This window comes from Epinephelus lanceolatus, chromosome 2, assembly GCF_041903045.1.
Source record: "Epinephelus lanceolatus isolate andai-2023 chromosome 2, ASM4190304v1, whole genome shotgun sequence".
In the NCBI taxonomy this organism is placed as follows: Eukaryota; Metazoa; Chordata; class Actinopteri; order Perciformes; family Serranidae; genus Epinephelus; species Epinephelus lanceolatus.
The window spans coordinates 33015761-33028148 of NC_135735.1; the positions used below are offsets into that span (position 1 = coordinate 33015761).

General features: G+C 38.7%; 1 protein-coding gene across 1 annotated transcript; it reads left to right on the forward strand.

Moving 5' to 3' along the window:
- Positions 1-254: 254 nt before the first annotated feature.
- styx (serine/threonine/tyrosine interacting protein) lies at positions 255-11572 on the forward strand. The gene is made up of 11 exons (XM_033612086.2): positions 255-458; positions 843-875; positions 6991-7044; positions 7162-7259; positions 7379-7439; positions 7543-7579; positions 7665-7704; positions 7871-7921; positions 9646-9718; positions 10282-10375; positions 11006-11572. Exons 1-11 carry the CDS (start codon positions 399-401, stop codon positions 11077-11079), a joined length of 675 nt encoding a protein of 224 aa, XP_033467977.1. The 5' UTR covers positions 255-398; the 3' UTR covers positions 11080-11572.
- The last annotated feature ends 816 nt before the right edge of the window (positions 11573-12388 follow it).

Consider the following 12388-nt stretch of genomic DNA (forward strand, 5'->3'; position numbering starts at 1 on the left):
TATTATTTTTTTATTATCATTTTTCTTTGACCTGCATACCCTTTCATATCCTAAACTAAGTCAAGAAAACTATAAAAGATGTATTATTATTGAGAAGCAGAAGAAGATAAGGAGGTGGAAGAAGAAGAAGAAGAAGAAGAGTATCGTTTCCTTGAGCTCAGTGCTGTGCGCTTCCTGACTCGACCACTGGACGCCGCCATTGCTCCCCTCTCCTTCTTTCAACGAGTCCTGTTTGCCATCTGCCGAGCGGTCACGTGACACATCTGTCAGGGGACAGCATGGCGGACATGCATGTGGAGCCTCAAAACAAATTGCATCGATTGTCCAGCTAACCCCGCCGCGAGAAACATCGATACCGCGCGTGAAGCCGGGCCGGCGGTGCCCGAACAGACAGCAGAATGGACGAAGACAACAAACTTCAGTTTCCGTCTCTGCCCGCGACCAAGGAGGAGCTTCTGGTGTGTGTGTGCACAGCAGCCTGTGTTAGCCGATGTTACTCTGTGAGGCTAACCTGAGCTAACCTCCACTACAGCATTAATGTCTGACAGCTAAATATACGCAGGGAATATGTGTGTGTGTTTGTGTACAGCGCGTTAATGTGGGCCTGTGACAGATACTCGGGTATTTCTTTGTCTATGTGTTTATCTGTGTGCTAACGTTACTGTTAACTGTGGCAACACTCAGTAGCATGGTAGTCTCCAAACATGAGCCACGTATGTACACAAAGTAACCCGGTACTCATGTCTCACCCTGTCCTCTGGCTGAAATCTCTCCATTAGCTGTGACATCATCTAAACAGCTTCACTCAGACTCTAACATGTCTGTTAAATTCTCCTTTACAGGACTGGGCTTATCCGATGAGACGAGAAATGCAGGTATGTAAAATGAGTCTGTGCTCTGTACAGGGAAGAGTTAATACTTGGCAGTGGTTCAGTATGCACCAAGTCTGAGAGGACTCCCAGAATTCCCTGATTCACCCCCACATTGACAGCAGCCTCTGAATGGACATTGGTAAAATTATTATTTTAGGCAAATGTAACAGAAAGTGTGTTAGTATAAAAGATAATGATGCCTATTTGAGGATTTCAATGATCAATTTCTGGTAACAACCTATTTGATTCCAGGGCTCTGCAATATATCAATGTGATATCCATAGTGTGACATGAGACTAGATATCTTAGATTTTGGATATCATAATGATGTAAGTGTTGTCTTGTCCTGGTTATAAAGGCAACATTAGTGAAGTGATGTCATTTTCTGAACTTACCTGCCTGCTCTAGCTTCTATTATTTGCTGTTTTCCACGTTTTCCACTTATATCCACATGACTGATGATTGTTTACCCAAATACATAGGTTAGGTTCAGGCAAGTGAAGTTTTAGAATACTGGTCTCACTGGGAAGAATCCTGTGTTTTGTGACCCATCCCCTACCCCAACCTGTCTCCTCATGTGGACTGTGTGCTTCTTTACTCCCCTCGGCACATGGTCATGGACCTGCACTTGTATAGCGCCTTCTAGATTCATACACTGGTGGCCTAGGCTACCATACAACTAATTTTTTTTAACACACTCACACACCGATGGAACAGACAGCAATTTGGGGTTCAGCATCTCGCACAAGGATACTTCAACATGTAGGCTGGAAATATGGATTGAACAACCCGCTCTACCTTTGAGCCACAGCTCCCCACATGTGATCACAGCCTTCATGATTACATGGGTTATACGTATATTACTGGCCCATGATCACCTGGATTATATACGATACTTTTCCTATGTATACATGCAAACAGTGCATGAGAACAGCCTGACCTATAATACAGAGCACACATCTGTCGTCCTGAAGAAAGTAGACAGTCAGGTCAGTAAGGGGAATACAGACGATGTATGATTATAGTATATAAGTAAGAATAGTATAGTTACAAAAGAAAGCAGCAATAGTCAAACCGACAATATCGCTGCAATATTGTTACAGAGATGTTGGATTTTTTCCATATCCCCCAGCCCTTTTCATGTCAGCTCATTTAGTTTGCAAAAGCCAGATGTCTAAACCAATTATTTTACAAAATGAGTTACTGAAGGTGGTGTTTGACTTAATGAAGAGGTTTTGTTTCATGTAAAGCATAAAAGCTGAGGAGCACATTTGATTGTGTTTGTTTCATGTAAAGCATAAAAGCTGAGGAGCACATTTGATTGTGTTTAACACAACCATGATTATTCTACATATGAGTTTAATTAATTTACTATATTGTGTCAATATGCATATCTTAAAAATATTATTAAGTTCTTCTTGGTTTCCACCATACTGCCCAATGTCAAATTTGAGATTAAGGTTGTTAACAGGTTGGAGAATCTAATATTTAGGGATGTGTATGATGATTAAACATTGCTACCCTCGATAATTGGCCCCAAAAATACCAATCAGTCAAACATGTTATTAAAATTAGCATGTTATGCACTTACATTCACCCAACAAAAATGCCGTTGTAGTAATCAGGCACTTTTCCTAAAAAGTTAGTTTCTTGAAGATTTATTTAAATTAAATGTTATTTGTTAAGTTATTTAGTGGGTTGTTGTCCTGTTTTGTAGGATAACATACAAAGTGCCACACCAGGGTGTCTATGGGTCCTTAAAAAGTCTTAAATTAAGTTTTCTTAATATAAGGCCTTAAAAAGTCTTTTAATTGTCTTCAGTTCAGATTAGATGTGTCTTAAATATTTTCGATCACATAAGCCTTACAGACACAATGACTGATGAGATTTTGTTGTCTTTTCATATTTAACTAACTCACCCAATTGTTGTCATTTTTCCTCACTGTTCATTTTGAACTGACATCAGTGTGTTTACTCGGAAAGAGTACTTACACCTGAGTGTCTCACGCATATATATATATATATATATATATATATATGTATATATATATATATATATATATATATATATATATATATATATATATATATATGTATATGTATATATGTACATACATATATATACAGTCAGGTCCATAATTATTTGGACAATGATACAGTTGTTGTCATTTTGGCTCTGTACACCACCACAATGGGTTTTAAATGAAACAATGAATACCTGCTTAAAGTGCAGACTCTCAGCTTTCATTTAAGGCTTTTTTCAAAAATGTAGTATGAACCGTGTAGGAATTACAACCATTTCTTCACACAGTCCCCCGACTTTAAGGGCTCATAAGTATTTGGACAAACTATCATAATCATCAATTAAACAGTCAGTTTTAATACTTGGTTGCAAATCCTTTACAGTCAATGACTGCCTGAAGTGTTGGACACATAGACATCATCAGATGCTGGGTTTCTTCCCTGGTGATGCTCTGCCAGCCCTTTACTGTAGCTGTCTGCACTTCCTGCTTGTGTTTTGGGTGTTTTGCCCTCAGTTTTGGCTTCAGCAAGAGAAACGCATGCTCAATTGGATTCAGGTCAGATGATATGACTTGACCATTGCAGAACATTCCACTTCTTTGCCTTAAAAATGTCTTTGGTTGCTTTTGCAATATGCTTCAGGTCATTGTCCATCTGCACTGTGAAGCATCGTCTAATGAGTTTTGAAGCATTTAGTTGAATCTGAGCAGATAATGTAGCCCCAAACACTTCAGCTTTCATCCTGCTGCTCTTGTCAGCAAGACAAGACTTCACTAGAATAAATACAGAGGGTTTATCACAAGATGCAAACCATTGGTTAGCCTTAAAAATGGAAGGCCAGATTAGAGTTTGTCAAAAACCATCTAAAAAGCCTGTACAGTTGTGGAACAGCATACCATGGACAGATAAAACAAAGATCAACTACCAGAATGATGGGAAGACAAGAGAAGGAAGAAGGGAAGGAACTGCTCATGATCCAAAGCACACCACCTCATCAGTGAAGCATGGTGGAGGTACTGTTATGTCATGGCCATGTATGGCTGCCAGTGGAACTGGTTCTCTTGTATTTATTGATGATGTGACTGCTGACAAGAGCAGCAGGATGAAAGCTGAAGTGTTTGGGGCTACATTATCTGCTCAGATTCAACCAAATGCTTCAAAACTCATTGGACGATGCTTCACAGTGCAGTTGGACATTGACCTGAAGCATACTGCAAAAGCTACCAAAGACATTTTTAAGGCAAAGAAGTGGAATGTTCTGCAATGGCCAAGTCATATCATCTGACCTGAATCCAATTGAGCATGCATTTCTCTTGCTGAAGCCAAAACTGAGGGCAAAACACCCAAAACACAAGCAGGAAGTGCAGACGGCTGCAGTAAAGGGCTGGCAGAGCATCACCAGGGAAGAAACCCAGCATCTGATGATGTCTATGTGTCCAACACTTCAGGCAGTCATTGACTGTAAAGGATTTGCAACCAAGTATTAAAACTGACTGTTTAATTGATGATTATGTTAGTTTGTCCAAATACTTATGAGCCCTTAAAGTCGGGGGACTGTGTGAAGAAATGGTTGTAATTCCTACACGGTTCATACTACATTTTTGAAAAAAGCCTTAAATGAAAGCTGAGAGTCTGCACTTTAAGCAGGTATTCATTGTTTCATTTAAAACCCATTGTGGTGGTGTACAGAGCCAAAATGATGACAACTGTATCATTGTCCAAATAATTATGGACCTGAGTGTATATATATATATATATATATATATATATATATATATATATATATATGTATATGTATATATGTATGTATATATATATATGTATATATATGTATATATATATATATATGTATATATATGTATATATATATATGTATATATATGTGTATATATATATATATATATATATATATATGTATATATGTATGTATGTGTATATACAGTACAGGCCAAAAGTTTGGACACACACAGCCGACAGCCCTATTGGACAACTGTTAAAATTCATATTATGGCAAGAACCAATCAGCTAACTAAAGAAAAACGAGTGGCCATCATTACTTTAAGAAATGAAGGTCAGTCAGTCCGGAAAATTGCAAAAACTTTAAATGTGTCCCCAAGTGGAGTCGCAAAAACCATCAAGCGCTACAACGAAACTGGCACACATGAGGACCGACCCAGGAAAGGAAGACCAAGAGTCACCTCTGCTTCTGAGGATAAGTTCATCCGAGTCACCAGCCTCAGAAATCGCAAGTTAACAGCAGCTCAGATCAGAGACCAGATGAATGCCACACAGAGTTCTAGCAGCAGACCCATCTCTAGAACAACTGTTAAGAGGAGACTGCGCGAATCAGGCCATCATGGTCAAATAGCTGCTAGGAAACCACTGCTAAGGAGAGGCAACAAGCAGAAGAGATTTGTTTGGGCCAAGAAACACAAGGAATGGACATTAGACCAGTGGAAATCTGCACTTTGGTCTGATGAGTCCAAATTTGAGATCTTTGGTTCCAACCGCCGTGTCTTTGTGAGACACAGAAAAGGTGAACGGATGGATTCCACATGCCTGGTTCCCACTGTGAAGCATGGAGGAGGAGGTGTGATGGTGTGGGGGTGTTTTGCTGGTGACACTGTTGGGGATTTATTCAAAATTGAAGGCACACTGAACCAGCATGGCTACCACAGCATCCTGCAGCGACATGCCATCCCATCCGGTTTGCGTTTAGTTGGACGATCATTTATTTTTCAACAGGACAATGACCCCAAACACACCTCCAGGCTGTGTAAGGGCTATTTGACCAAGAAGGAGAGTGATGGAGTGCTGCGGCAGATGACCTGGCCTCCACAGTCACCGGACCTGAACCCAATCGAGATGGTTTGGGGTGAGCTGGACCGCAGAGTGAAGGCAAAGGGGCCAACAAGTGCTAAACACCTCTGGGAACTCCTTCAAGACTGTTGGAAAACCATTTCAGGTGACTACCTCTTGAAGCTCATGGAGAGAATGCCAAGAGTGTGCAAAGCAGTAATCAGAGCAAAGGGTGGCTATTTTGAAGAAACTAGAATATAAAACATGTTTTCAGTTATTTCACCTTTTTTTGTTAAGTACATAACTCCACATGTGTTCATTCATAGTTTTGATGCCTTCAGTGAGAATCTACAATGTAAATAGTCATGAAAATAAAGAAAATGCATTGAATGAGAAGGTGTGTCCAAACTTTTGGCCTGTACTGTATATATATATATATATGTATATATGTGTGTGTATATATATATATATGTATATATATATGTATGTATATATATATGTATGTATATGTATGTATATATATATATATATATATATATATATATATACATATATATATATATGTATATATATATATGCATATATGTGTATATATATATATATATTTTTATATATATATGTATGTATGTATATGTGTGTGTGTGTATGTGTGTATGTGTGTGTATATATATATATATGTGTGTGTGTGTGTGTGTGTGTGTGTGTGTGTGTGTATGTATGTATATGATGTGTATTTCCATTGCAGGTTTGGTCTTAAATTTAACATGGTGTTTTTAAAAAGGTCTTAAAAAGTATTAAATTTAACTTATATCTGTAGACACCCTGCAAACATTTCAGTGGCATTTAAAATAATGCGATTTGGTTATTTAAAAATGTGATAACATTTTAAAATGACTGTCGTAATTTACGCAATTTTTTCTAGACAGTGTTTAACCTTACAGATTAAGTTTTGACTTCTATCTGAGTGTTTTCTTACTAGGACACTAGTCAACTGGTCAAAGTGTATATGTGTTTAAACATCTGGGAAATAGTAGTTAGGAACAGTCCTAATATTTAGAGGCTCAGATTATACTGAGTGTCATATTGTTTTTAGAATAGATACACTAGCTGTGAGAACTTTAATCCAGGTCCCACTTGGTGGTGGATGTTGGCCACTGAATGCAACATTATAATGCTGGCACATATACTAATAAAAACATCATGTTGGTAAAGAGGTGGAGTGAATAAACATACAGTAGGTGTGGGGATTCTCACTGCCTGTGTTGTTACTGACGTCTGGCTCTGTCTTTACTTTCAGGAGATACTACCGGGACTGTTTTTAGGTCCTTACTCTGCTGCAATGAAAAGCAAGGTAATGTTTCACAGAATATAACCACAGATACAGGGAGACAATTTCACAGAGGAAATGATACATTTTCTGCCCATGTATTTATAGCTTGTATTGCTTCTCTTCTGTGTCTTTGTCTAGCTGCCAATCCTTGAGAGACAGGGCATAACGCATGTCGTTTGTGTCCGCCAAGACATTGAAGCCAATTTTATCAAACCTAATTTCCCTCATACATTTAGGTAAGTGAGAACTCACATGATCTGCCTGCGCTGCTCGTGAACTGCATTTTGCATGAGATGTTATAAAAAATGTTATTCGATAAAGTGTTTGTCATGAACTAAATGTTGTGTCTCCGCAGATACCTTGTGTTAGATATTGCTGACAATCCAGTGGAAAATATAATAAGATTTTTCCCCTCAGTGAGTTGCAAAGTGGCTTTTTACTTCCTTCTTGTCAAGCTTTACATTTAATGTGGCATTTACATTATGTCTGATCTACTGTATTTCATTATTATTTTAACAGACTAAAGAATTTATTGATGGCTGCTTAGCAACAGGAGGTAAGGATGCACGCAGTTTCCATTTTTCATACTCACACTGTCAAGTAGAATAGAGTCTTTTATCAACAGTCTTTTGTTCTTTTAGGAAAGGTACTGGTTCATGGTAATGCAGGGATATCAAGAAGGTGAGGTTTGCTTTGTGTTTTTAATCTCACATAATTTCGCACGCTCTGTGTCTATGCACTGAATCTCCATTATGTATAATTGCTTAAGTTTTCTAAATATCCTTGGTATTTATAAGTTCGTGTACCAAATTCTGATTCTAATTCTCTCCTTTATTCATTCTTCCAGTGCTGCCTTAGTGATCGCATACCTTATGGAAACATTTGGGATGAAATACAGGTGAGTGATATGTTTGTTTGTTTTCTCACATCAAATAATGGCCTGTGATTTTACCGTGTAAAGCCCAGTTCAGACCAAAGATTCACGACGAGATGAGTTGAAACAGGCAACTACTTGCAATACACTGCAACAACGCTCTGTTCTTCTGTTTGGATTTCCAGCTTTTCAGGGTGATTTTGTGGCTAAATATAATTTGTAGCTTCTTAAAACATGTATGAGGATAGTGATAGTGAGATACTGGCTACAGTTGCATTTGTAGTAGTGATGAAACGTTGAAAAGGAGCATCTGATGGGCTGTATTCATAATCAAAACACCACAATAATATAAATAACCAGCGCCAAATACTGAGTCGATTAGAATGTGTGTGTGGGCGGAGCATAAGTACATACAGTGAGCAGCAGCAGCGACCCACCGTCTGACACTGGCATACCGTGAGGAGGGCCCAGCGGGGACGGAGCACCTGCCACAGCAAGTGAACAAGCCGTCTGTGGTTATTTTGACTTGACCGGCGGACTTCACTACAAGCGGGTTGGCTGATTAAACACGTGACGTGCTTTACATTCTAAAACCAGCTGCCTGTCATTTGACCAGCTGAGTTGCAGGTGACACCATCAGCCGGCTTGAGTCGAGCTCAGACAGGCAGTTCTCACCGCTGCAACTTCCTTCTGCAATGTTCTAAAATGGTTTAATCTCATCACAAATCTTTGGTCTGAACTGGGCTTTAGAATACAGGTCTGTCTTTTTATGGAAACAGTATGTAGGATTCAGTGGCATCAGATGCTTAGGAATGCAGATTGTGACCAGCTGAAACTTCTCCAGTGTGCCAAGAATGAACTCTTGGTTTGGATCCCTTCAGTGTTCACTGTTAGCAGGGTTTTTACTGGGATCTGAAATATCCAGAGGTCTCTGTCTCTCTAAATCAAACAGACCAGGTGATTAAAACCCAGTAAAAACACTGAATAAAGCAGTTTTAGGTTACAAATGGGTGTTTCCCTTATGCTGTTCTAGCCCAGTACCTGCAAATGTGTTCAGGAGGTTTTTACTGGGAGTTAAACTATCCATAGTGGTCTCTTCCTCTCCCAAACAAATGATTTAAATGACGGTAAAAACACTGAGTAAAGCAGTTTCACATTAAAAAATATTTTTTTCCAATGCTCTCCCTATGTAGAAGCTGCTAACTATGGTGGCTGACGCAAAAATGTGAATGGCCCTATCTAGAGCCAATGTTTAGTTTGTCCAATGTGGGCTAATGTAGAAACATAGAGGTGCAATATAACTGTTGACAAAGACACGCTCCCTATGTAGATATAAACAGCTCATTCTAAGGTTAACAACAGTATATCCCCCTAAATTCTACACACTGGACCTTTAAAGAGATTTGTGATTTTTCATAGATGCATATTGTACTGTATTTTGTAGCAGAATGTGAAGACCATGTGTGCCAAGCCTCACATACATCTCAAGTGTTGTTTGTGACTACTTCAAGCATAAATATAGAGGACTACATAAAAGAAACTGAGGGATAGTGTGCAGCTGTAATGATGCAGCACAATGCTTAGAATTTAAAATGCAACACATAGAAGCAGTATGTTGTTTCGCATTTGCTGCAGCTGAATTGACAACATACAAGTATGTTTTCTTTACTCTTGTTACTGTTTGCAGTGGTATGTCTCAGTGTTTCAGCAGCTGTAGTTGTAACCTTTGTGCCATATTCACTCTACAGGGATGCATTCAGCCACGTCCAGGAGCGGAGGTTCTGCATCAACCCCAACGTGGGCTTTGTGCATCAGCTACAGGTAAGTCTTTATTTCCAGACAGAGTAGAGGGCTTCAAAATGACAGTTGAATCCATAAGTGAGCACTTACAACTCCTTCCTTGGTACTATAAATAAATGCACTACCAAATATACTGTCTTGAGCTCCATGTCTTTGAAAGGCCAGGATGTGTCATCTTATAGTGTGTGTTATCAATCTGAGTTATCTGCTTTGGGTGTGACACTGCAGAAAGCATTTTCCTATCTTTAAGTATGCGTATAGCATCTCTGCAGTGTTTTACTAGTCAGCCTTTGTTGGCCACATTTAGCGAACCACTTACTATTTGGGCATCTGGCTCACAAGCATCATCAGAATGACTCGTCTCTGTTTTTGGAGTTGTATTAGTTATGACAAGCATGTGTGTGAGAGACGTGAGGTTTGTGCACATGTGAGGGCAAGTTGTATTTGATGTCATAAATATTCCATTTTAAATCCTATGGTCATAAATGCTGTATCATGTTCACAATATCAAAGGTTCTTTTCAGCATTGCTGTAAGGTAAACACACCACGCCATGCTGATATTGTTTGAATTTTTGTGTCCCAGGAATATGAAGCAATCTACCTAGCCAAATTGACCATTAAAATGATGTCACCGATGCAGTTGGGCAGGTCCTTCTCCTTACAAGCTGGGATGCCAGGTTTGTACACACTGTACCCAGCCCTGCTCAGCCACACCTGTCTCCTTTCTTTTTGTCTTTTTGTGTCTCAGCCAGACTGATTTCAGAAAGGCATTTAAAGCAGGATTGATTGACATCGTGTTATTCAGGCATGGAGTAGAATTAGTGTCAGTTTGTTTGGCACGCTGACAAGTCTGACTTACAGGATGATATTTAACCTTATTTAACTGTACATCAGCGTTTAGTGGTGATGTTCCAGAGGTGGGTGGCACATTTTGTACCAAACAGCTTTTAATGTTTTTCTTTGAATCCACAATGGAGCCATTTATTCAGCAAATCAAAGCCAGATCCATTGTGGATGATTTCATAATTTACTGTATTCATCTTTCCTTAGTGTCATGAATGTTTCTATTTAAAAGACGTAAACAGATGCCAACATTAGAACACTTGGAGCCCTTTGAGGACAAGCTAATAATTTCCCTTAAAGCTGTTTTTGTTCTACCCGAATGGTGGTGACTTCACCCAGCACACACAACAAAATGTTCAGGGTTTGAGAGGATCTTTAATCAGTTAGGGTTTACAGTTATTAATGTGTGTTGGTGTATGCAGTATGTTCAGTCACTCTTTTTTGTCTCTACATTTCTGTAACAGGAAGCCGTAAACGCAGCCTGGAGGAGGACGAGGACTTCGGAGCGATGCAGGTCACAGCAGCACAGAACGGATGAGCTTTGCTGATATTTAGCCGTGTGGCGCAGTGCACTCAATTTTTTTTCCACATTTTTAATGGGATTAAAAATGTAAATATTTGAACTTTTTCTAAGGGGAAGGGACCAGGGTGGGAGGGGGACAGCTCATGTCTGAGACATGGAGCACTGACGGGGATTGGGCCAATTTGATAAGTCCTTTTTTTTCTCGAGCTGAATGCACTGATGGGAGATTTTTTGCAGTTTTATAGTATTTAAAGCATTTTGCATTTGCAGCGGGACAGTATTGCAATAATGCACTTTCGATACTTGAATTTGTGTAGATGACCAGAATGGGGCAGTCGGCAAAAGGGAAAGTAGCCAGGACATCGCCCAGCGGAGGACATGACATGAGGAATAGCTAATGCCTTTATTTTGGGAGTAATAGGATTATGGACTAATATTAGACCTAATGTGGGACAGTAAGGAATGGAAAAATAACGACTCACTGCTTAATAAAAAGAAGTCTGACTGAGTCCAGCTTTGTTGCTCTTTCATAATATGTTGTGCTTCATAACTTTACATTCTTATTACTAGTATTTTGTTTCTAAATATTTAAGGACCCATTTTACAGTCAAAAATTATACTGTTTTATTTTAACAAACCTTCCTGGAGACCTTGTGATGTATTTAAGTAAAACAAGCTCTGGGTTCAGAGTGCGTCTACCCCAAAGGTTGAAATCATATAAGAATTAATTTTAACCCTTAAATGGGTAGGCACATATAAATATTTTGTAAAATGAATTGCTATTTTCTAATGCATTTAGGCTAAATGACACAACCTGTAATTTCCAAATTACAAATTGTATCTCCAGAGATACGTTGTCCATTTAAGGTGTAAATGTAACATTTCTCCCCTCATTTAATATGTTCCAATTTTGAAACCTTTTACAACCAATTAATTACAGTTTTAAAAATGTGTGTAAACAGTATTTTTTTATATACAGTATGTTTTGAAAATTGAAACAAATATAGTATACCGTCATCTTCCCTGTGGTGCCCCGACATTAGCTATTATTTTATTATAGATTTATCATTTCTTTTTAGATAGTCGTGGTTAGTGGAGTTGAGAACTCGTCTGGTGCAGGGAGGTAGATTAGCGTAGCAGTAGATGCTCAAAGTCTGTTTTTCTGTATGTAATTTTAAATGACTATAGCTTTACAAGAACATTTTCAGTACTTCTATATTCATCTCAACTATCAGGTGGCAATACAAGAATAAAAAATAAATAGTAGTCAATATTTCACACCTTTATATTATTGATGATCTGTAGAGAATAGGCCTCAAAACAT

Coding starts and splice junctions, on each gene's coding strand:
- styx (XM_033612086.2), top strand. CDS start 399: ATGGACGAAGACAACAAACTTCAGTTTCCGTCTCTGCCCGCGACCAAG. Junction 876..6,990: donor CGATGAGACGAGAAATGCAG/GTATGTAAAATG, acceptor CTTTACTTTCAG/GAGATACTACCGGGACTGTT. Junction 9,719..10,281: donor GCTTTGTGCATCAGCTACAG/GTAAGTCTTTAT, acceptor TTTGTGTCCCAG/GAATATGAAGCAATCTACCT.